The sequence below is a fragment of the Sminthopsis crassicaudata genome, chromosome 3, assembly GCF_048593235.1.
Source record: "Sminthopsis crassicaudata isolate SCR6 chromosome 3, ASM4859323v1, whole genome shotgun sequence".
Classification (NCBI taxonomy): Eukaryota; Metazoa; Chordata; class Mammalia; order Dasyuromorphia; family Dasyuridae; genus Sminthopsis; species Sminthopsis crassicaudata.
In genome coordinates this window covers 176,333,975-176,360,634 of record NC_133619.1, presented here as the reverse complement: position 1 = coordinate 176,360,634, position 26,660 = coordinate 176,333,975, and the positions used below count along the sequence as shown (strand labels likewise).

The 26,660-nt window shown below is 33.1% G+C and overlaps 1 protein-coding gene across 6 annotated transcripts in view; it reads left to right on the top strand.

Annotated features, from left to right (window-relative positions):
• LIMS1 (LIM zinc finger domain containing 1) overlaps positions 1-25,931 on the top strand; it is a 200,385-nt gene extending 174,454 nt beyond the window's left edge. For 5 of the 6 annotated variants that reach the window (XM_074299645.1, XM_074299649.1, XM_074299648.1 and 2 more), the window contains 8 exons: positions 8,170-8,236; positions 9,368-9,488; positions 12,047-12,196; positions 13,334-13,484; positions 14,792-14,884; positions 15,249-15,297; positions 17,281-17,356; positions 23,026-25,931. In XM_074299645.1, the coding sequence (XP_074155746.1) occupies positions 8,170-8,236; positions 9,368-9,488; positions 12,047-12,196; positions 13,334-13,484; positions 14,792-14,884; positions 15,249-15,297; positions 17,281-17,356; positions 23,026-23,140 (822 nt within the window). In that variant the 3' untranslated portion in view covers positions 23,141-25,931. Of the gene's footprint in view, positions 1-8,169; positions 8,237-9,367; positions 9,489-12,046; positions 12,197-13,333; positions 13,485-14,791; positions 14,885-15,248; positions 15,298-17,280; positions 17,357-17,558; positions 17,722-23,025 lie in introns of those variants that run through there. The other variant, XM_074299650.1, reaches the window with a different exon arrangement.
• The last annotated feature ends 729 nt before the right edge of the window (positions 25,932-26,660 follow it).

Below are 26,660 nucleotides of genomic sequence, written 5' to 3'. Positions count from 1 at the left end.
GTTAGATGATCCTGGACAAGTCACATAACCCTGTTTGTCTTAATTTCCTTATCTGGCAAATGAGATAGAGAAGGAAATGGCAAAGCACTCCAGTATTTTTACCAGAAAAAATCTAAATAGAATTATGAAGAATTGGATATGACTGAAATACAATAAAAATGTTCCAGACACTATGTAGATGCTGGGAATACAAGTAATAAGAAAGGAATGACCCCTACCCACAGTGAGCTTACATTGTGGTCAGAAATGGATAGATAGGATAATTTTAAGGAAGAGGTTTTTTTTTAAAAAAAAAAAAAAAAAAAAAAAAAGGTTCAAAAGAGAACCTTGAAGAGATGGTGACATCTTTATTCTTAGATGGCATAAATAGGAAGTGAAATCTGTAAAATAGATGGAGAAATGGCACAGCAGGTAAGAGAACTGAGAAGGTGTGGGGGAGTGAAGGAAGAGAAAATATAAGAAGGAAGGGATAGATTGACAGCATGTATCTCACTAGTCATTTTTCTGCTTTAAACTGAATTAGAAGTGATGATTTTAGTAGTCCATGGTCCCTAAAGAATTTATATATGAGCTTTTTAAAATTGTGGTTAGAATATAGTAAAAAGAACATTAGATTGTAATTCAAGAAGACTTAAAGTCCATAGACAAATTATTTCAATTCTCTAAGCCTCAGTTTCCTCATTTATAAAAATGAAGAGGTTGGACTAGAAACTTAGCACAAGTAGGTGCTTAATAAAATCTTAGATTAATTACTAATAATTAATTCTCATGAGATTTAGTATTAATCTGAAGTGGGTCACATAGCCCTTGGTATTCAAGTCATTCAAAAATAGACTACAGAACTACCTCTGATAATCTTATCATATAATTGGATCTGGAACATCAAAGCCCAAAGAGGACAATTAGATTTATTATTAAAATATTCTGTACTGAAAGTTGATATGCCAACATGCCATTGTATTGAAGTTTCATTTGTGTAACTCATTTTTCTGACCCCAGAGATTAAGAGCATTATTCTGAACTCCTTGTACTTTTAATCAAAAGATCTCAAATCACCTCATAAACTTGTATTAAACTTTATACTCACATCTGCAGAGCAAATATATGCTAGGAATGCATTCTCAGTAGTTAAATAGACCATCTGTCATGTACTGAGATATTGGCAAAACCCAGAGTAGACATTCTGAACCTTGATTTATGAAGCCCTGTTCAGTACTCTAGATTTACCAAACCTTGTGCTCCCCCGATTTGATGTTTGCTTTCACTTGTTTGTGGCTTTATTCTGTACTGATTAAAGTTTATACATGCATAGACTTTGACAGAAATCTCAAAAGAACCTTCCCTTCCATCATCTTCTGTGACACTGGTCACTTGAGAGAATGGTTCACCACTTGACCTTTGATTAAGGATTATTTAGTAGGCTTTCATGCTTGCAAGTGAGAGTTTTCTTTTTTCACACTTCACAAAATTGTGAGTACTTTTAAATAAGCTATATCTCAGCTGCCCAGTACACTCAGACTTCTGGTACTATTGTATCCTGATTTGTTTTACAATAATCTGGACTCACTGCATGTGAATGTTTTGTTCACATCAGGAAATGTCTGTCTAACTTCACACAATTCCTAATCTCATGGGAGGCAAAGAGATAGGAATTTTGTTACATTGAGATGGAAATGTTCAGCTTAAACTAGTGCCTAATCATATGGCTTCAGGAAAGTTACATTATGTAATAATTTTCAAAAAACCCTTAAATTTCTACTTTTTAAGATAATCCAAAAGATCATAACAGTTTATGGAGTTATTCTTTGAATCATTTGTCTAATAATTTTCTCTCTACTGACAACTGAAATGCTTCATCCTACTTCATTTATTTACTTCATTCCTCTTCACCACCCATCTGTTTTTCACTGATAGCTTCCTGCCAATGTTGATTTAAAATTTGGGCCTCTTTGCCTCTTGTAATTTATAAAGAAAATTGGTCCTCTGGCTGAGAAGAGTATATTACTTTCTATATATTCACTATAGGAACCCCCTAGGCTCCTAGATATTTGTGTTTGCTTTCCAATTATCCAATATGGCACCTGCAGAACAGAGGTAGATAGATATAGAGTGAGTATTAAGCACATAGTGTATGTCATCATGATTCAAATGTCACATACTATGATCCAAATACAACAAGTCTACATTTTAATTAAAGAAAGCAGTTGGCAAGGATGGCATGGGGGTGGAAGAGTCCTTCTAATTGAATTGTAGGAAAAGTGAAGTAAGACTAACCTCCCCCAAAATAATGGGAAAGGGGGAGAGGTGAGGAGTTCATGTGAGTTTCGCAAAGAATAAGTATTGATAATAATTGTAGTCCATTAATTTTGACTCTTCTGAAAGTCTAAAGCAATGGTGACATCCCCCCCTTTCTAATTACTCTATAGTGATCTTGGATGATAGAGAGCAAATTTATTAAATTCTTTGCCCTAATTTTCACTGTTTAAGCAATCTGATATAGGTTAAAAATAATTTTTTTCTTTTTTTAAGGGTGGGAAAGAATTGAACAATTGAAGTTAAGATGGGGAGAACATTTCAAGCACTGGAAATAGTCTCTTCTTGGTTGGCAACCATTAAATTGATTATTCCCAAATATATTTCAGATGTGGAAAAAGTGTAGCAGAAAGAGCATTGGATTTGCCATCAGAACTAGGATTGAAAGCTTCAGGACTATGAGCAAGCCACTTAATCTCTCAGCCTCCATATCCTCATCTATAGTGACAGTAACTATCTGTGCTATTTACTTGACAGGGTTATTGTAAGGAAAACATTTTTCATATCTCTAAGTCATAAAGTGCTATATAAATAATCAAAATTATTATCTTTCTCTGACTCACGAGGTGAACTGGCTTTACCACTTATCACAGCTCTGTTCAGCTTGGTGCTATGATTAAAAATAACCAATGATTCCATGTTACCTACAGAATTAAGCCCAGCCTCCTTGCCACTTTCTGGTCCCAAACCACCTTTCTAGAGTTTAACTAACCCTCCCTTATGTTTCAGCCAAATAGAATCACTAGTTCCTGAATTATGAACTTCAGAACCAAATAAATACACTTTGCTGTTTCTGTGCCTTGGAGAGTTCTTTTGATCTCATCTTGAATTTTCAGAATCTTCCTATCTTTCAAGTTCCAGTTCAAATGCCACCTTCTCCAGGAAAATTCCTCAGATTTTTTTCAACCTTAAACCACTAACACTTCTAATTAGCATTTGTTTTGCCTGTTGTGTGCTGAACTCTGTGCTAGGCATTCAGAGTTGCATCATGAACTTGCAGCATACCAGGAAAAAATCCACAGCAGTTTCTTGAGAGAAAAATTTTGATCCTAGAGGAGAAGAGAAAGATGGAGAGGAAAGAAGAAGAAAATGGACCTAGGACTATAGGCTTTCCTATGCTGCATTTTATGCTTTCTGGGACTATCAGAAGACTTCCTTACTCTCTTGGTAGAGATTGTGATGAGGAGGCATTTTAATAGCCATTCTGAAGAAAGTGGAATAAATTGTCAATCATGCTTTGGAAGCATTACCTTCCAAGAAATTCAAGCTCTATTTCAGAGATTTAAGACATAAAATCTTCTGTGTCTGTCCAATGAACAAGTCACTGTCACTACCTTTGATCATTGTCTAGGTAAGAGATGTCAAACTCAGCTAAAGTACAAATGAAGAACCATATTAAAATATAATTGAGAAATGTTTAACTAGATAATTAAAAATTAATATAGCATAGTTAATATTAATTTGTGATTTTCCATGTTAATATGTAGCAACACAGATCCATTTCTATTTGAATATGACTCTACTGCTCTAGATTACAGTGTTGGGTTGATAAGTCATTGAGGGAATAGATAAGTAAACTCAAAATTTTTAGTCCCTGAAGAGTAAAGATGATCACGGTAGTAAGGGGTGGCAAAAGTGTTTGAACATTGACTTTATTCTTTGTTACTTACCTTATCTTGTATTCTTTTTAAAATAAATATTATTGTGATGTGATTTATTTTGGCTGGTTGAAGACAGAGGAAATTCAAGACAAAGAGTGGCTTGGAACTACTAAAAGGGCATTGGGTAGATCTTCTGTAGAGGATTTATAAAAGTATCTGGTTGAGAACCACTGAGACTCAGAAGGTATGTAGTGTGGCTTTCATTCTGCATCACTGGAGGCAGGTATAGGTGAAATCATTAATTATGAAGGAACAAAAGTATAAAGTTTAAGGCTTTAAAAGATAACTCATCTCTCCAACTTGAAGTCTAGTTCAGGAAATTGCAATGACTAACTTTAAAGAGATAAAAATAAAAGAGCTACTTTATCTGGAAAAGTAAAGTAAATCTGCATTCCAGGCATAAGGGAGAAGCTTGTGCAATGCTATGAACTGAGAGAGAGAATCCTGAGTTTGAAAAATAAGTAAAAGACTTGGTTTGGCTAAAAGATAGCATATTTTTATTTTTTTGTTTGTTTTTATTTTGTTTTTTGTTGTTGGTAGTGGTGTTTGTTTTTGTTTTTGTCTTTACCCAGCTTTAGACAATGGACCTATTTTACTTATAGAATATTTTATTTTTTTCCCAGTTATGTGTAAATAAATCTGGAACATGTAAATGCAAAACTGGGCACTTTGTATTTATGCGAAAGAAAGTTGTTGAAGCTTTTTGGGTAGGAACTTCATATATTCAGACCTGTGTTTTAAGAATCTTAGTTTGGCTCCAGAGAAAGGAGAGATTGGCAACAGGGATATCAGTTAAGAAGCTATTTCAAAGGAAAAGGCTCTATGAGTACAAAAATATATATAGTTTTTTGTGGTGGGAAAGAATTAGAAATTGCGGGGATACCCATCATTTGGTAATGGCTAAACAAATTGTGACATGATTGTGAAGAAATATTAATGTACTATAAATTATGATGAGGGAAATGAAATTCTATTGAGTTTAACACTACAGTGTCAAAAGGAGATGGTGATTGGGAAGCTGGATTATGAATAGAGAATAAAGGTAGGTTAGATGTAAGAGAGACGATAGATGGGGCAGTTGAATGTATATTGCAGGGAAGAAGAGGGAGCTATATGTTAGGGAAATATGATTTCTGTTTTGGACATGGGATAAAAGTATCACTGGATAAAGTATTAGGCTTGGATTTTATTTAACCTCTCTGTTTCTTCATCTGTAAAATAGGTCTAAGGGTATTTACTTTACAGAGATTGTAAAGATCAAATGAGATAATTATAAATAAAGTATATAATACCTGGTGCATAATAATTTCTTCGTATATTAGTGATGGTAATGGATGATGATGATGATGATTTTTGAGATATTAGTGGGATATCCAGTTGGCAAAATCCCCCAAGGTTGCTGGAGGTACACAAGTAGTGCTTAAGAGAAAGAAGGGTTGAACATATGGATGCAGTAATCATCTGCATGGAAATGATCATTAGGTCCCATGATATGTAATTAAGTCACTAAGAGAGAAGAATCCTAATTCTGGTTTTATGATATCCCAAGATGTCTTGAACTTGCTCCCAATGAAACTCTAAATGATATAAAAACTATTAAGCAATAATGAGTAATCACAGTTCCACTGAAGTTGATGATCCGACTGACTGGCACATCCAAAATCTTAAGTCCCACTTTTTTTTTTTTGTGCCAGAGACAATGTGTGCCATGGGATTGATCTTCTGCCTTGTTTCTTACATAAAATAGGCATCAGAATTCTACTTCTGAGATTTGGGGATAAAACCCATTTTAAAAAATATATTTTCAAGGTATATTCCATTATTTTGGTTAATTAGATAAATGTTTTTCTCCTAATTTTTCCTCTATTAAAAATACATAACAGGAAAGCTGGCCTTATGATGAGTGATATATTGGAAATCTGCTTTGCACAGATTTCTGGCAAAGCCATCGTTCTCATTTCCTCTAATCGTGAATTATATCATTCAGGAAAAGCAGAGAAATGGAAATGTATTTGGCTAGTCTTGCACCATATAATATAAATCCCAAATTCCCTCACTCAAGAAACAATTATTATTCTCCTTTATTAAAGCACTTTGCTTGACAACAGGAAAGATATCAATTCATGAGGCTTATAGTCTAATAGAAGGATAAAATACCAACATATAACTTTATTGCTCCTGCATGTAATAATTCCACCTCTATGTCTCTGCACCTATGAACAGAAGTTAGATCAAGGGGAAGAGCCAAAAATTCCTCAAGGTTTCTAGTGAGTTCAAAAGAAAGAACAAGTTTTTTTGGGAAACATAAATAGTTTAGTTTTTAAAATTCAATAAATATTTATTAAGTGCCTACTACAGGCTTGACACTGCTAAATGTTGGGGATACAAATAAGAAAAAAATAATGCCTATCTCCAAGGACTTTATAGTCTAACAGGGGAAGAAAACACAAAAGGAAATGGAAAAGAAGAGGTAGTTGGGGGTACTTGGAGTCCAAAACAAACAACTACGGAAGGCAAATATAAGTTAGCTGGAAAATCCAGATCTTTGACCTCTCTAAAGGAAAGCCTTAGAAAGAATTTAGTGCTCTACTATCTAGCCTTCCAATCAGATGGGAAGTTAAGGGGACAGAAAAGTATAGTATATCTGCACAGAGTCATTCTGCATGATGATATCAAATCATCCTTGCTGGGGCATAAGGTTTCTGAAGAATTTAAAGTGGCAATGGGACGTGCAAGAAAAGATAATATTTGAGATGGGGATCTGGGTCTAAATTTCAGAAGACAGGGCATAACTGGAGATACAAATTTGGGAGTCATCTGCACAGAGGGAGCAGTTAAATCCAGAAAGTTAAATCCTACCCTCTCAAAGAGGGAGATTGTGGATAAAGTGAAAAGGGATGATGACATCCTTCAAGACAAGCCCAATTGAGAGCATGGAAAGATAATGAAAGAGAGTACAAAGGAGCAAAATTAGGTAAGTGAATCAAAAATCAGAAACCAAAGGAGAATAGCCCTACCCACTAAAAAAGGTTGGTAAGCAGAAAGAACAGGGGGGCGATGAATACTGTTAAAAAGCCATTGGATTTGATGATTAGGATGGCCTTGGTGATCTTAAATAAGAGAGAGCAATTTCAATAATGTATTGACATTAGTCAAATTGCCAGAGGTTAAATGAAAAGTGTTTGATGAGGGGAGGATTCTGGGAAGGTGGTGTAGGAGGTCAGTAAATTTCAAGCTCTCCAAATTTTTTCCACAAAGAGAACAAATATGAGCCTCAGGGTGAACATAGACTGGTGAAAAACCAAGAAGAGTTGGGGCAGAATGGAGTCCAGAAAGATCCAAGGAAAGACTCCAGGCTGGGGATTAGCCTGTGTGAAGTGTAAATAATTCCAGTCTAGCTCAGTAGAAAAAGCCTGTGGGGACCCCTGGAAGGAGCTGGATTTGGCTTCAGCCTTAGCAGGAACCACAAAAACAAAAAATCTCCCAGACAGTGTTTAAATTTAAAAGTGTATTGGAGGATTCCCAAAATATGTGGGATCTGAGGAGCAGGTCTTTATGAACTAGGGAGATTAGAGAAAGCATTGTGAAGAAAGAGGTAGTATTTGAATTGACTTTTAAAGTGTAGATGGGAGTTTAGCTAGCAAAATGGGCTTCAGTTTCCTCTTATGTTTGGGGTAGGTGATCTCTGGTCTCTTGCAGCTCCTAAGTCCTCCCATTTTACAACATTCTTCCCATGAGCATCTTCATTTCCACATCAGTTTTCATCAGTCTGCTCTTCTTTTCTTTGCTTCCTAATCTTTTCCTATTGATAGATTAAGATAGCCTTCTCTCACCCTGAGCCACCTTAAAGTTAGTCTCCTTAGTATCATTTATTAAACTATGCTTTTCCTTTGACAGCATTAGCAAGAAGTACAAGTTTAGGTCTAGCCTAAACTTGAGTTTTCTATCAAATCATGTATTTGTATAGTGATTCTTGAATATATATTTACTTGTACATATATATACACACATATATGTATGTGTATATACACAGAGGAATCTATTTCAGCAAAATGTTTGTTTTGTCTCAAGTGAATTTAGAAACTTGTAGAACAGGGTTTTTTGTTTAATAACTGCTTTTCTGTATTTCTTCATAGTACCTCTTAAACCCTGTGGGTGCTTACCACATATTAACTGATGCTTATTTTTCTTGTAGTTTGAAGGAAGGAAATATTGTGAACATGATTTTCAGATGCTTTTTGCCCCATGCTGTCACCAGTGTGGTAAGTCCTAGCACCTAAGTGAGATGTGAATCTTTTTTGAATTTCCTCCACATATAAACAAGTCAACAAACCTGGATTAAAAAGTGTAAATCATAATAGTAGTCTACTTTAAACCTGCCAAACAACTTCAACATCCTTAATGAACCTTTTAAAATGGCTGCAGGAAGAAAAATAGCTCTAGGGGCATCAAAACAAGCATACACACACAGCCCAAACTGAACTTAATTCATTAGAACTTGAGGCCATAGGGCTTTCAGAATGTTCACAAATGGATTTCAATTGCCTCAGCCTTCTGTTCGATAACAGCTTTGAAATATACTTCTAATGCTGTTCTACAGCCAACTAGACAGACCTTTGCTTTCTGGTTCCATGTAAAGGAAAAAAAAGAAATGAAATCAAAGGAGGAAAACATTTGGCCATTATTCATAAGTAGCCATGTCTTTTGCTTGTCCTTTTTTCCTTTGCCTGCTTTTTAGCAACTTAGTACTTCCACCAGAATTTATGCAGAGGTCAAGAAAAACTGGGATCAGTAGTTCATGAACCTTAGCAAAAGTTTGGTAAGAAAAATTAACTATGACCTAAAAAGGAGATTTTTAAGGTATCTATGAATTTCAACTATTCATGCTTTCCTTTACTAGCAATAATATAGGCAAATAGAAGAAAATCCATTATGTAGTTTAAAAAAAAAAAAAGATTCAGAAATATGGAAAGACCTTAATTTAGAAAGGTCAAGATCATTCATTCCATCCTAGGCCATTACCAGTCACCTTGACCTTCGTCTTGCCACGGACATATGTCAAAGGCTGATGACACTTTGTTTGTGGATTTGCCTTTCATATCTAGTTTATTCACAAGTTAAGACATTATCCTCATGATTTCATTGGTCCTCTTAGAGAATAAAAGTTGAATAGCAGCAGCAAGTGAAAGGTTAAAATGGTAAAAGCATAAAACTACAGCTTGAGAATAATAAGCATCAGCAGGAAGTCCATAAAATTCTCCCAGAATTTTTAAATTTTATACGTGTGTACACACACAGAAAAAAAACTGTCTCTTCTAGAATTTTTCCATGTTGTCTTCAGCACTAGCACATTTGATACCCTTTTAAACAGCCTGGTATTTTATTTCTCACAGGTGAATTTATCATTGGCCGAGTTATTAAAGCTATGAACAACAGCTGGCACCCTGGATGCTTCTGCTGTGATCTCTGCCAGCAAGTCCTAGCAGACATTGGGTTTGTCAAGAATGCTGGGAGGTAGGGTCTGACTATATCCATGTCAAACAAAAATTCTGATTACAGAAAATGATTATCATAAGAGTAATGTGTATCAATCACTCCCCCTCCTCTCTTCCAGGGCTTTTTAGAGATCAATTCTAGAAATCTGAACAGAAATAAGGTCTGAGTGAGAGAATTCATTGACTAAAGTCTCCTGTCCTACTCAATTGCTAGGAAAGGGGATCCAGGATGCTTGGAGAATGTGACATAGGAATGTGTATTCCATTTATGAAGTATCTCCTAAGTACCAACCACTGTGCTGAGTGGCTTTGATTTATAAAAATCAGTCATTTGATCCTTACAACAACTCTTAGATATAAGTGCTATTATCATATCCCCATTTTACAATTGAAGAAATTTTGGCCGACAGAAGTCAAATGATTTGCCTAGGATTATGCAGCTAGCAAGTATCTGGCATATTCCGAAAGGAAATTTTTTTTTTTAATTTTATAATTATAAAAAAATTTTTTTGACAGTATATATGCATGAGTAATTTTTTTTAATAACATTATCCCTTGTAATCATTTTTCCAAATTATCCCCTCCCTCCATCTACTCCCTCCCCTAGATGACAGGCAATCCATACATTTTACATGTGTTACAGTATAACCTAGATACAAGGTAAATCAAATTTTCTTGTTGCACGTTAAGTATTAGATTCTGAAGGTATAAGTAACCTGGGTAGATAGACAGTAGTGCTAACAATTTACATTCACTGGTTCCTTCTCTGGGTGTAGTTGTTTCTGTCCATCATTGATCAACTGGAAGTGAGTTGGATCTTCTTTATGTTGAAGATATCCACTTCCATCAGAATACATCTTCATACAGCATTGAAGTGTACAGCGATCTTCTGGTTCTGTTCATTTCACTCAGCATCAGTTGATATAAGTCTTTCCAAACCTCTTTGTATTCGTCCTGCTGGTCATTTCTTGCAGAACAATAATATTCCATAACCTTCATATACCATAATTTACCCAACCATTCTCCAATTGATGGATATCCATTCATCTTCCAGCTTCTAGCCACTATGAAAAGGGCTGCCACAAACATTTTGGCACATACAGGACCCTTTCCCCTCTTTAGTATTTCTTTGGGATATAAGCCCAATAGCAGCAATGCTGGGTCAAAGGGTATGCACAGTTTGACACAGTTCCAAATTGCTCTCCAGAATGGCCGGATTCTTTCACAACTCCACCAACAATGTATCAGTGTCCCAGTTTTCCCACATCCCCTCCAACATTCATCATTATTTGTTCCTGTCATCTTACTTAGCCAATCTGACAGGTGTGTAGTGGTATCAGAGTTGTCTTAATTTGCATTTCTCTGATCAGTAGTGATTTGGAACACTCTTTCATATGAGTGGAAATAGTTTCAATTTCATCATCTGAGAATTGTCTGTTCATATCCTCCCAAAGGACATTTTTAATTAACATGTTTCTGTTGCCTTGATGCTTTCCATTATTATTGTGAATACTGTCTAAATCACATTCTTTGCGATTTTAAAACTAATTTCCTCTGAGAAAAGCCATTACTTCACCCTCCAAGTCATTACTTAAAATCTTTCCAAAGATTTCATCCATGTAAGTACTACTTATAGGGACAGATCCCAGCTCCTTGTCCATGCTATCATAGGTAGTCTTCATGAATTGTTGCAATCAAATTTCAGTCCTCCACTCATTCTCGGAACCTAATCAGCTGGGCAGGATATGCTGGAATGTATTTTATTCCTTGGGCTAATCAATAGGTGATGAAAAATAGTGTCTTCTCCTTTTTGTACAATGTGGAAAACTACATGTGCAGAGTGTTGCACACATTAAGATAGTTACTGTTTTGATTGGTTTTGCTTAACTATTTTTGATACTTGTAAGAGAACTTTCAATGAGCAAGATGTATCAGGAAATGGCTATTTTCGAGGATATCATTAAACTTTTGTTTTAATTAAATTTATTTTTTCTGGCATGTGTGTTTGTGTATTAGTGTTTTTTCTAACAAACTTTTTATAAAAACAACATGATTATCTTTACATAGCAGTAAGTCTTAAATAATTATATATGGTAATATGAATATTTCTGTTGTAGTTATTTACAAACAAATACTAAGAAGTGTTCCATTTCTTTTACCACCATCCCCTTCAGACTTTCATGATGCAGTGAAAAATATGCAGAATTTGGAATCAGAACACGTGGGTTAGAATGCCAGCTCTGCTACTTAATATTGGGCAATTCACTTAACCTCAATTGCCCTCAGTTTCCTTATCTATAAAATGAGCAGGCTGGACTCTGTCTTCGGGCTAAATGTATGATTATATATTCATTTCATCTTCCTAAATGTTTAGGCCCCCTGGTGGCTAAAGATGAACTTATTTTGGTTTTAGATTTTTTCTTTTCTTTTTGAAACTTGGGATCCCCTTATAAAATTCTATTTTATTTTTATAGGTCACTGGGAAAAGCCTTAAAGTTTTTTTTTCCTTAATTTCAGCATATAATATTCCATATAAACAAATTTACTGGATTTGGTTTTCCTTTTTGGCTCTTTTAGACATCTTTGTCGTCCTTGTCATAATCGTGAGAAAGCCAGGGGCCTTGGGAAATATATTTGCCAGAAGTGCCATGCCATCATTGATGAGCAGCCTCTTATATTCAAGAATGACCCTTACCATCCAGATCATTTTAACTGTGCCAACTGCGGGTAAAATATTTTAAGTGTTTTATTTTATTTAAACCAGAATAGTTTAATTTGGTTTGATTTTAATTAGAAAAGAACAGTTACTGTCTTAAAAAAGACCAAACACTTCCTCCTTTAAATGTCATGGGGTATGCTTTTCAACCAGTTAGCTGTCAACAAGAAGAATGCCCATTTAAAAAATATTCTGTATGCTATAATGTTGGGAGTTTAAAGGTTAAAATAAAATTCTTCTGTGTTGTTATCAACACAGCTTTTAAAGACTTAATGATATAACTTAAGAATTATCTGATCTCATTCTTGTGACCCATTTAGTTTCTATTAACACCTTCATTAGAGGTGTGAATATTATTCAGATGGAAATGCAAATTGAACTAATGACAGGAAATTTAAAATCTTTTTTTGTTTGATTTCAGTCAAGCTCTTTCCATGATTTCATACTACTTAGCTATAATACAGAAATGGTTGTTCTTCATAGCAATATTATATTATGAACAATTAGTATTAAATAAAATTGGTTTCCAGCTTAGTTTTGAAAGATTCCTTCAGTTTGATTTGGTTGATTATGTCTATTTGTTATGAAGGGTTTGCTTGTCTTTTTCCCCCCAGAAGAGTGCAGTAGAAGAGAGAAAAATTAATTTTTTGCTAATAAAGAAAAAAAAGTAAAAACTCCCTCAGCTTTGAGAGTTGCATTGAGACTGCTCTTAGAAATGGTGATTGTTTTTCTATAATGTTTAAATGAGAGGATCTAGAATAAAATAAGATTACATGATAAAAAAAGATAAATATGATTGTTTAATATGGTAGCATATATCTGACTTTCCCTGCAGCCTATCCATATTATGTTACCTTAAATGATTTTCTGTTATACTATAACCATCCTGGATGGTTTTGACAAGAATTGAAAGGCTCAGTCTTTTATTAGCTGTTGTGATTCCTGTTTCTCTCTTAATTACTTGAGTTTTAGGAAATAGAAACCAAAAAATGAAAGTGAGAGAAAAAGAGACTCTCTAATGATGTCCTTAAAAATAAAAATAAAATAATTTCAAAGAGTGTATAGGTAAAAAATATTGTTTTGGGGTTTTTTGGTGTCCTTTGAGTGTATGAATATGTGATAATTTTGCTGACTTTTTGGGGGGATAGGAAAGAGTTGACTGCTGATGCTCGTGAATTGAAAGGAGAACTATATTGTTTGCCATGTCATGACAAGATGGGAGTTCCCATTTGTGGAGCCTGTAGACGGCCTATTGAAGGACGTGTTGTAAATGCTATGGGCAAACAATGGCATGTGGAGGTAAGAACCAGGTTGTGAGAATAACTTTTTTCCTTTGACTTTCCATATTATCAAGAACATCTCTTACTTAATTTTCAAATAAATACAGAAAACTATTAGGCTTTTCATTTTGAGATGAAACACTGAGATCACTTAACACTTTTAAGATCTTTCATATCAATGGGAACAGTTGTTTCCAATCTGAAGTACACATCCTACACAAGAAATCTTCTCAAGAAAGCAGAGGTAATATTTTATAAAATACTATTTTATCCTACTGAAATGTTACAGTTGTCAAGTTAGTGAAAACATTTATGGAATACAGAGAGAATGGCTTAGAAGATAAGGGGAAAGGGAGGGACCATTGTAGAGCATTTGAAAAACTTGAAAGAGATGACTGAAGGAATGATTCCTATTGACCAAAATCAAATGAATGAGGTTTAGATGAAGAATCTCAGTGGCAGCAACTTGCTAAAAGACAAACTAACTGATCTCTTACATAATTCAAAATTTCATATTGATTTTTAATCAATGAAGTCACAGAATTGTTATATTCTGTAAAAGCCTATCTCATTCATACCAAAGATGCTACGAGGAATGTTTATGGTAACAACTTATCTCTGTATACCTCATTTTCACTCTCAATCAAATACAAAGGAAGAAACAAACTGGCAATTGAACATAATTTGCAGGTATCTGTTTCAAAAACTACACAAAAAGTAAAGCTATTAACTGACAAGCCAAATCAAGGGACTTACCCTTATGTTCTGAGAACCCTATGTTCTGATAAATATCAAACAACTTTGTTATAAAAACTATTTGGTACTAAATAAAATTTTAGTAAGTTTTAAATTACTCATATATATATACATATGATTACACACGGATACACACAGTAAACTCCAGAATCTATTTCCTTTCATTTTGAATAGAGGATATGAGAAAATTCACTGAAATCCTAGAGGTTAAGGTTAAGTATGGAATATGAGAGCCAAAAACAGTTGTTTACACTACACACCAGTACAGAGTATCTTTTGACTATCAGATTTGTGCTATAGGTCTTTCTGATATTTTCCCTCCCTATCACTTATTTCTGCAGCAAAAAATTCCCCATCCCTTTTTTGAATTTGCATTTCAGTAGGTCATGTTCCAAAGCAGCCTCTTTTCTGATTTTTAGAGGACAGAGTATAGAATTTGCTCAATGGTAAAAAAAGAAATGGCCATTTTATCACATGTAGATTTTTGTATTTCAGAGTTTCAGGATTCAAGTGTTAACATTAAAATAAAAACAAGGCAACTCAGAAATGATATATACATTTTCTTTGCAGCATTTTGTCTGTGCCAAGTGTGAGAAGCCATTTCTTGGGCATCGTCATTATGAAAGGAAGGGCCTGGCATATTGTGAAACTCACTACAATCAGGTGATTGTTATATTTTTTAAAAACCATATTTACTTGTTATTATGAATTCTAAGATTTTATCTTATAAAAAAATAATATAAAAGTTACCTCTTTTCCTCCTTGGCAGAGATAGGGGACTATGGGTATAGAGCACAGCTATGTAAGAGGTGGGCTTTTGTTCCTCAAAATAAAGTTTGTTTTTTGGTTTTGTTTTTGTTTTTTTGCCAAATTCCTACAATGGATAATTGGATTGCTAACCCAAAGTGTAGTTTTTAGTAGTTACCCAATATTTTTTGCTTCTAAGCATAAAAGAGATGTAGAATGGTTCAGTTTGCATTGCCAGTGAAGTTTTAAACTTTCCTCTTTTTTTTTTTTTCTTCTACAGCTATTTGGTGATGTTTGTTTCCACTGTAATCGTGTTATTGAAGGAGATGGTAAGCCTCTTATAAGATGTCACTGTAATTTGTATAAATGTAGAAAATTATAAGGAATGAGTATGCTTTTTTCAAATTATAAAATGTGATTATCATCTTCATTTCTCTTTCTACCTCTATGGAGTGAGTCTCTGACAGTGTGAGCAGAGTCATATTTATTACCAAGAAAAGGAAAGATGTTTAATACTTTGAACTTAGAATAGTTATCTCATTTTTTAAAGCTTTTTATTTTCAAAATATATGCATGGATAATTTTTCAACATTGACTCTTGCATAGCCTTGTGCTTCAGATTTTCCCCTCCTTTTCCCCACCCTGTCCCCTAGATAGCAAGGAATCCAATATGTGTTATACATGTTAAAATATATGTTAAATCCAATATGTGTAAACATATTTATACAATTCTCTTGTTGCACAAGAAAAATCAAATCAAAATGGAAAGAAAATGCAAGCAAACAACATCAAAAAAGAGTGAGAATATTATGTTGTGATCCACATTCAGTTCCCACAGGCTGCTTTCTGAGTGTATAGATGGCTCTCTTCACAAGATCATTGGAACTGGCATCAATCAGAATAGTTATTTCATATCTTATATGAAGCTCATGGTTAAAGAAGCATATTCTAATTGCAGCATCATATTTATTTCAGTCAATTAGTATAAAGCTAAATTCTAAAAGAATTAGACTGTGGGCAATTAGGAATTTTAAATAAGGAGTTCAGTATGACATAGCACTTGATCCTCTGCTTCTTGTAGTCACAGATGTTCACTCCCACAAGATGTGTCATTGATATGACAATGAATAGTGTGAGAACCATTGTTTTAAATTTTCTAATAATACACTGGGGGTAGGGATCCTGTTTTATTTCCATACTAATTATGGATTAGAAACCATGGAGGCTGAGGGAATATGTTTATAAGGAATAACTCTAGCCTCTCAGGTTGTTTGGGAAAACAACCCTAACCCTGCAAATGCTAATACCCTGGCCCCTGCACCAAGAAACATTTCTGTTGTTCTTATCACCCATGTACTTTGGTAACCATGTCATTCTGTTTGACTGAAACAAAAAGGAAACAGCTGTGTTTGGAAATGGTTGTCAAGCACAAATCTACCAGAAACATCCTGGATGCAAGTTTTTGAATGTGCTTGTTGCCAGTATGCTTTATTACTCAGGAAGTACTTTCTCAAACAGGCTGCCCCCATGCAATTAGCAAAGGATTCATGTTCAGAAAGCAAGCAATAAAACCTATGAAAGTCACAAATATTTAATTCTTTCCTGTGTGAAATAACTTGTCAGGTAAAAAAAAAAAGGGAGTGATTTACTGGTTTAAAAAAAAAAAAGGGGAGGGGGATAGTGGGAGAAAGAGTTAAATAAACAATAATGTATTTGGAATACTATAAAACAATGAAGGCAAATAAGAGGAATGTAAAAAAAATCTAGAAAAATTTTAATGAAATAATGAAAAGGGGAAAAAAAAACAAGATGCATACTGATAAAATCAATAGAAGAGAAAATGAATAGACACAGAATCCTGATGAAAGTTGAGGAGTAACTAAAAAGTTGTAAGATACTTTGTATTAAAATTTATTTAAATATAAATAGTTATCAAATGTGTTTAATTAATTGTATTGATGCCAAACAGTTATAGAATCAATTTTTAAAAGAAAAATGTTAATAAAAAATGGCAAGAGTCATTCCTGAGTTTTATTCTGTTCAAAGGTGAAAAATGAATACCCAATTTGGAGCAGTTAGGTTAAATTTGTATGAGAGGTTTTGCTTTATTTTTAATTTGGAGACACCACCATTTAATTTAAATCTTTATTAAAAGGACTGGATATTTCCACTAATGTTGCCATTGACTGCTGATTCAAGGCAAAGGAATGAAATAGTTTTAGCTACATTTTAAGGTAATGAATTTTAGATATTTTTGACTCAATACCAGCAACTTTGTGACTATTGACAGAATCTGTTACTTTTCTTTCTAGTTGTTTCAGCCCTGAATAAGGCCTGGTGTGTGAACTGCTTTGCCTGTTCTACTTGCAACACTAAGTTAACACTCAAGTAAGTTCTGTGATTTAAGTCCATGTGAATCTTTTAGATGTTAAAATATGTATATATAAGCAGAGGTTAAAAAAAAAGTGGATATAGAACTCGTCCTGTGATTTCAACTTTTTATCTGTCCTTTCTGTCTGAGCTCCTAAAATCAAAGATTCCTTAACTCTTCTCTATTCTTTCCTCTGTTTCTTCTTTGTTCTGCTCAAAGGGATAAGTTTATTGAAATTGATCTAAAACCAGTCTGCAAACACTGTTACGAGAAAATGCCAGAAGAATTTAAACGACGACTTGCTAAACGGGAGAAAGAAGCAAAGGATAAGGACAAGCAGAAAAAGAAAAAGCCAATCTGTTTGTAAACTTTTCTATCTCTTCTTTCAGCATTTCCAGTACTTTCTCCTTTGGTTAGTGCTTTAGGAACTTTTTTTCTTTTCATTTTTCTCCTTTTTTTTTTTCTTTCTTTCTTCCTTTTTTTCCCTCTTTTTTTGCATGTGTTTGTGACTACCCAAGAAGTTGAAATACTGGTAATAATCATGTGCATCTGAGGTCTGCCAGTTAGATTACTTATCAGCTAATCTTATTAGGTATGTTTTTTTGGTTTTGGTTCTTGGGTTTTTGGGGTTTTTTGCAAGATAAGTAATTTTGTTTTTGCACTCTTTTTATTTTACCTAGACATCAATGTGTAAAAATGATAGCTAATTATAGCACTTTAAGGTTTGTAAACCACTTTGCAAATGTGTCTTATTTTTTCTTCACAAAAACTCATCTCCATTTTATAGATGAAGGAACTGAGGCAGACTGAAATCGTGACTTGGCTAGTATCATACAGTTCAATCTCTGAGACCAAATATGAACTTCTTGACTCTATCTAGTCCCTCAAAATAAATGTATTTATAGGAGAAAAACATTGATTTTGTTAAATTGAATGGGACAGCTGTGTAAATATTCCTTACTTCTATTCACTTGACTTTCTTCTATTTCTACTTTGCCGGTCCTCAACCCCTACTATTTGCCTCTTCTGCTACTATTCTCTAAATGCTGCTAAAGGACATCATGAAACTATTATTATTGGATCCAGTCTAATCTTGCTTAATTAAGCTCAGCTGTGTTCTCATTGCTACAAGGTGATTTTGTCTCCTATTGACTCTCCTCTTTAATCCTTATGCCCTCAAGTTTCATCCCTTTTCCTTAGCTCAAGAGATACTCATCTCCTACTCTTGAGTCTACATTATGGATTCCTTAAGCTCCCTTCTTCTATCTAATAATAATAATGATAATGATAATAATAGGTAACATTTGTAAAGTGACTACTATGTCTCAGGTGTTGTACTAAGTACTTTACAAATATTTTCTTTGCAAACTTCTCAATATCCTTAACTGTTATTTCTTTATTCCCAACATTTTCTCCAAAAATGATAGTTCTTGCCAAAGCATTTGTAAGGTCATTAAAACCTTCTTATCACTAAATGTTATTTTTTTTTCTAGTCTTTTATAACATTTTTGTTGATCTCTCATTGTTGATCTCCACCATTCTTAATAATGTCTCTTTCCCTAGCTTTTATAAAGCAGATTCTCATGGTCTCTCTGAACCTCTCTTTAACTCTTTTGTGGGCTCTTTCCAACCTTTAATTTTTTTCCTCTGAGATTCATTCAGTTCTTGATACTTTTTTCTTCATTCTTCTTTCTCTTTGGTAAATCCATCAGAATCCACAGCTTTAGTTGTCAGCTTGTGAGGAAGATTTCTAATCATTCTGTAGTATTTCACTTATGTCAATCTGCCTGATGACTAGCTAGACTAACTCCACTTTCATGTCCCACCAGTACTCAACATGTTCAAAATTTGTTTCTTCTTTTCCTCAAAACCTGCCCCTTCTCCTAAATTCTCAGTTGGTATTGATACCACCACTCTCAAAGCTTCCTGGGTTTTAATATTAAAATTACCTTTGATTTTTATCTCATTTTCACAGCCAGTCAGTTGTCAAGTCTTATCAATTTTACCGTGACAGTATGTGTCAGCTTCATCCTTTGCTTTCCCACTCCTGTAACTTCGAACCTTTGACTACACTATTCTAATATCATCTTATATGGTCCTCAGATCCCCATTCTATCTAGTCTTTACTCCACCCTTCACAACCTTGTAACCTTGTAATTGTACTTTATTTCTGCATTATTGTGTTTTTTGTTTTGTAATCTTCACTACTTTACAATCCGTAGTGCTTTGGCCTGCCATTGACTGATGAATAAGATATAAACTAATCTTGGCATTCAAAACCATCCAGTCCAGTTCTTACCCTTTGAGACTTTTGTCATATTACTCCCCTTCATATATTCTCCTTTCCAGATAAACTAGACTATTGTTGATTCCTCTTTTTCATCCAATTCTCTTCTGTCTTCATTTCTTTGCTTCTATCACTCAATAATGCCTAAAATGTTTATTCCCCTCTCTTCCCACTACCTTAATGCTTTCTTGGTCTTTGAAAGGCCTCTTCTTCCTACAAGCTATAAGTGATTGAGAGCCTCTCCCTCAATTAGATTGCAAATTTAGTAAGAACAGGATCTAAATCATATCCATTTTGGCATTCCTAATAAATAGCATAGTACCTCATATATATGTAGGTGTATTTTAATCTGATGTATTTTGGCTCTTACTGATTCCTAGCCCACCCTTGATTTACTTTTTTCAAAATGCTTTATATGTGACTGTATTCTTGTGATAACCACAGTATTTTCGAGTGTTAAACACATAGTAGTCATTCAACCATTTCATCTGTATAAACCTTAAAACAATTCCTTTTTTTAAAATCCTTTCAATAAAGTCACCTGTCTAGCAGACTCTGGCCTCTATCTCTATTCAAGAAATTATCATCAAAAAACAAAAACCTAGCTGTGTGACCCTGGGCAAGTCACTTAACTTCAATTGCCTCAGCAGAAAAAAAAAATTTAAATCTTATGTGTCTATTTGCCTTTAAATGGTTTTGACACTTATAATGTATATTTAATTCTAGAATTCAAAGAATAGTATTTCATCCTCTTACATCTTGTTGCATAGCAAGCATGCTTTCCCTGTTTTTCTATTCTTATGTGTGTTTTAAGTTTTTTTTAAAAATTGACTTATCATAACAATATTTGCATTTCTTTTTTAAACTTAAAATTTCTATGGAAGAAAATCTAACAATAGTAAACATGAAAATATGGAGAGATTATCAAAATCTTTCTAGAAAGCAATGTCTTATTTTATTAAAAGGAGTATAATTTCTCAGTACTTTTGTGGAAAATACATCATCTAACAAGAGCATTTGAATGAATGAAAGAAAAAATATCTATTAAGAGATTATTTTTTGGGGGGGTTGTGCTGCATTGAGTGAGGGGGGAATGAAAATACAATCAAGCAAGATTTTGATATGAAACTACTTACCTGAAGTATTTGAGTAGCTAGGTCCCTATTAGTACAAATAATGAATCTCCTGAAGTGGTAACATTATTCAAATTCACACTATATCTTTCCATTAGGTTGGAACCAGTGGACATATTTTACATAATTATTATTTTAGATAGTGTGAATTTGAATACAGGAGATACAGGAGATTCATTGTTTGTACTGACAAAACTTAGCTGTATTTTTATTCCAATTGAAAATAGCCCTTATTTGAATTGTCTATGAAAGAATCTTTTTATTTTTTTATCTTTTTTTATTAATTTTATAATTATAAATGTTTTGATAGTATATTGCATGAGTAATTTTTTTAAATAACATTATCCCTTGTATTCATTTTTCCAGATTTTCCTCTCCCTCCCTCTACTCCCTCCCCTAGATGACAGGCAATCCCATACATTTTACATGTATTACAGTATAACCTAGATACAATATATGTGTGTAAATCCAATTTTCTTGTTGCATATTAAGTATTGGATTCCGAAGGTATAAGTAACCTGGGTAGATAGACAGTAGTGCTAACAATTTACATTCACTTCCCATTGTTCCTTCTCTGGGTGTAGTTGTTTCTGTCCATCATTGATCAGCTGGAAGTTAGTTGGATCTTCTTTATGTTGAAGATACCTACTTCCATCAGAATACATCTTCATATAGCATTGTAGTGTACAACGATCTTCTGGTTCTGCTCATTTCACTCAGCATCAGTTCATGCAAATCTCTCCAAGCCTGAAAGAATCTTTTTATAGGAAGATCTAAAAAGCAATTTCCAAATTGATGTAAAAAACAAAACAAAACAAAGTCTTCTTATTAAGAGCAAATTATTAATATTTTAACATTAATAACAAAATTGCTCAAATGTTAAACTTTTGTTGAGGCTCAGTGTTAAGTAAGTACTGCTGTTACGTTGATTTAAAAATTACTACTTAAAAATAGAATTTTTTGAAATCTGAAATATTTCATTTATTTATCTCTTTTTGAGTATGACCTTTTATGCTCACTCATCGAATACTTGTTGACTGAATTTCAAAGAGTTGGATAATGTTTACAAGTCAGAATATTATTTAATTTATTTAACTCTTATTTAATTTCAAACTCTTGACCCTAGATTCCAAAATTAGCAGATCATTAAGATGGCCTTTTTGAAATGGTATCTACCTTCTAGTAGTAGAAAGGGAGGCAGCACAAATCTTACCTTTTTTGCTACAAGTTTTGCCATGAAGTGAAAGTTGTGCTGTTTGATGTTTGATATTAATTTAGGATTTGTACATATCTACAGAATAAGCTGGGAATGGGAAGATGTCTAAAAATTTTCAAAAACTTTCTAATTTCTGTGAATTTTTTTATAATAGAAACAACCATTTTATCACTATTACTTTTTTCATGGTCAAAACATCTTTTTTGGGAAAATCCATTTTGTTTTAAAGATAAAATCTTCAAAGTTACTTTTCTTTCTTTCTTTTTTTTTTTTTTTTTTTCCCCTTTTCTGAGGCTGGTGTTAAGTCACTTGCCCAGGGTCACACAGCTAGGAAGTGTTAAGTTTCTGAGACCAGATTTGAACTCCAGTCTCCTGAATTCAAGGCTGGTGCTCTAGCCACTGCGTCACCTAGCTGCCCCCCAAAGTTACTTAATCTAAAATTTTTGGTAATATATAATGTTGCTACCAAGTTTTCAGAGCAAACCTGTGATACAATGATGTGTTTATAGTCCCATAAATAATGTGTGTGTGTGTGTGTGTGTGTGTGTGTGTGTATAATAGATTTTATTAAAGAGAATTAAAAGCATTAGCATTGCTAAAAGATTCTTCAGTTTACCAAAAGTATTTACTAAAAATTTTCTTTAAATAAAAAACTTCCTAATACTTCACTTAAAAACAGTTACAATGAGAAAACAATAGATGTAGGTTAACATTTCAGGAACACAACTTTTTTAATAGCAAGCTTCTACAAAAATTTTTTTAATTGTCTAAAAATGGCAAAGCCAGATGTGAGTATCCAGATGTACATTAGCATAATAAAACTATCGGTATAGACTGGGATAAGGGTATCTTTGCCTCAGTGAGAGGGATTAAGTTAAGGCTTTAGTCTTTTGTTTACACTGGAAGGATATCATGATATATTAATTTGCCTCAACAAAATCACTTCATATTATTTAGGTTGTTATGTTTAAAACATTTCCACTAATGTATCTTCTTTTTCTTTCTCACCCCCTCCTTTTTTTTTTTTTTTTTTTTTTTTAACATTTTTAGGAATAAATTTGTGGAGTTTGACATGAAGCCTGTCTGTAAGAAATGCTACGAGAAATTTCCATTAGAACTGAAGAAAAGACTTAAGAAATTGGCTGAAACCTTGGGGAGGAAATAATTATTTTTTGTTTGTTTTTTAAATCTCATCTTTCATATACAAATATTAGGAAATGTTACGTTACTTGATTTCATTCACCCTCTTTCATGGTTTTATCCCATAAGAGTAAAAATTTAAAAGCTTGTATAACTCAAATAGCTTCACAATGTTGTTATAATGCCCTTTTTTCCTTTAAAAAACTTTCATATGGCCATATTTAGAACACAGCTGAAATTCTCCATTTGCCCTCTCAACAAAAACTCATTTGTAGATATAGACTATACTTGCATGGCAAGTTTCATATGATTAAATTCAAATTAATTAAGGCCAAAAAAAAAAATCTAACTTATTTTTTATGAAAGTCTTAGTTTTTGGATGATTCAGCTACCTAATTATGAAATAATTTTGAATCAGAGTTAAAAGAAAATTACTGTCATTTGAGCAAAAATTAACATGCAAAGCTTAGTGGGGGTTTTTTGGGGTTTTGTTTTGGTGTTTTTTTGGGTTTTTTTTTTTTTTTTTGAGTATCAGATCAGAGATCTTGATTTTCAGGTTGCCAAGATAGGAAACAAGTTTATTCGGAACTACTTGAATTTTGCTATTTTTCTGTTAAATGAAATGAGTATTCTGCATGGTTTTATATTTTACTCTTATTCTTTATGAATCTTATTCTTTCAGATATATAACAATAGTTTAGGTTATCTAGCAAATATGTATTCAGTTTTTAAATTTTCTTTTTTTGTGTGTGCAGAGAATTTATACCAGGATTTGAAAAGACATACTTTAACTATATTGGACATATGAAGTATTTTTTTTTAATGTATTAAAGCAAATATTCTTATCATGCTTTTAGGTTTTGACAAGCTATAGTCTTAGAATAGGATATAGAACTCAATTTTATGTAATCTTGGAATGTTGACACTTTTAAAAACAGTGAATGTATGTATCTGTATTGGTCAGACTTCTTTTAATATTCTCTCTAATAACTATGCTTTATATACAATCAAACTCACTTTGCCTTAGAAAAGTGTGTCTTTTAATCAGAAGCTCTTGCTGCTTGGTATAATAACAAATTAAAAAAACAAACAAGTGAACTTAATTAGACTAGTAAACCCAAATTCCTTTACCATAGCCTTAAATATTTTTAAAAATATTTTTCCAGATAAAGCTCATGGAATTTATTACTTGTTTTTCAGAAAGTGAGAGATGTAAATACTATGCTTCATAATTTCTGTCTTGGTTTCATTATCCAGTAAGATACTTTTTTTTTTCCTTACAGAAAGGAAGTAGAAGTAACTTTAGATTACTTGGATACAAGCATTTTCTTAAAGTTAATTTTAGCCCTCAAATAAGATATCCAACAGTTTCTCAACATGACTATCCATATGAATTTGTTACATAATAGAAATGCAATTCTAGAAACATTTTTTTTTTTTAAATACTATTTTTGTCATCAGGATCAGTCCAACATAAAGTGCTCAAAATGAACTCTAAGGGGGAGAAAACATCAGTTTGCCAAAGCATCTTTGGAAATTTTTTTTAATGATTTTTCCATCTCTTTAATCAACTAACTGGGAACTACTAGGCTCCCTTGAATACTTTAAATAAGTAGTTATTTCTCAGACAACTTTCACCAAAGTAAATTTTCGTATTGATTTCAAACTTGCTGTTTTTGTTTTTAATGTTTTGGCATCATATGGTAGCCCAACATGTAAACCCTTCATGTAAAACATTAAATTAATAGGTAGTTTGAAGTTAAATGTATTCATTCAACAATTATATACTGGATTCCTGTTATTTGCAAGTTGTAGGGTCTATAGGTGTAAAGAAATAATTTTTTCAATTTAACCTTCAGTTACTGCTCCTTAAAACTGTGCCTTTATCATCTCAAATATGACCAGCAACATAAAATCTAAGAAATACTTTTTCAATATCAGTCACTAAGTTGGAGAGAATTTTCAAAACTAGTCTAAATATTAAGAAGAGCAACACAAATTTGTCAGAGAAGAGACAGGAAAAAACACCACCATTATGGATTGTATAAGTTTAATAAGGATATACTTAATACATAAGTAGGCAAAGTAGGTTTTTGCCTACTAGTATATCCCTAATAACTGAAATTTTTTTAACAATTCATTTCTGTTTTGGCATAGATGTCCTCATTTAAAATGCAGATTACTTGAGAGTGGTCAATATCCTTAACTCTATAATATATATTTGTTCATTACATATGAGGTCCTTTGTGGAGGGAAAATATTAGAGCCATTGGCAGTGTGAAGGGAAGAGACTATCAGGGAAGGGAGGAAAGTTCTTAGGGAAGGAATGCCAAAGAGGCAAGCTGCCTACCTGGCAATTTTTGTCCACAGAACTTGTTCTAATCACAATTCTTGTCAGGTTAGTAAGGCACTAGTTAAGCTTCGCAATTTGTAGACAGTGTCTGTTTTACATCTTTGTCTTAACATTTAAGTCTCAGTGTAAGAAACTAAATGTTATGAAATAAACCATGGCCCTTACTTACATGTGAGTAAGTGCAATTTCTCTTAGAAATAAGCCAAATATGTAGGGGGAACATGTTAAGGTACAAGGAAAATGGACTGTTAACACTATTTTGAAATAAGACATTATGTTGCCTTACCTATTTGCTAAAATAGCTCTTTCCAAGTGAAAGAAAATGTAAAAAGGCTAATAATATATCAAAATCTATGACTTCTAGATTGTAAGCCTGATGGCAGGGACACTATATTAATATTTTAATGTCTTATCTAGCAGTATATCCTTGGTGCTTAATAAATATTTAAAATAATTAACAATAGTTTATTGTGTGTTGTTTTTCATTTGAATGGCTTTGAAATACCATGAGAATTCATTCGATAGTGTCAAAGGACAAATAGGCTTTTAATGTTATATATGAGCTAACTATACATCCAGTATTCAGTAATAATGTGATTATATACATGTGTGTATACATGTATTCACATACATACTTTCATTAAAGACATGATCTGATCCATGTACAAACACATGTGTAATCAATGGCCCAGGGATTATGTTTGTCCTGTTCAGACTTGAGTAACTTCTCATAAATCATTCTTTAGTTTATTCCCCGAGGTTATTCCTTGGAAACAGTTAGCATAGATCTCAGGTCTCTACAAAATGATTTAGAAGAGAGGAGAAGAACCCTCTGTTCCCAAACAAATATTTACACTAACAATGTATCAGATAGAGGACAGATTTTCTCTTACCTAAAAGAAAATTAATCCTACAAAGAACTTATATCTGAGTTTCAAGAAAAGGAAAGCTTCATATAATAAAAACGACAGTTCTACCTAAACTGATCTATTTATTGAATAACATTCCAATTAAGTTACCCCCCCAAAAAAAAAAAAAAGCTAGGAAAAATGAAATTTATTTGGAAGAACAAAAAGTCAAAAATATTAAAAGAATCAATTTTTTAAAATGTAAAGAAAAGAGGTCTAACAGTACCAGTGATTTTAAGCTATGTGGTCTGGTTAAGAAGTTGAAAGATGGAACCTTAGACGTG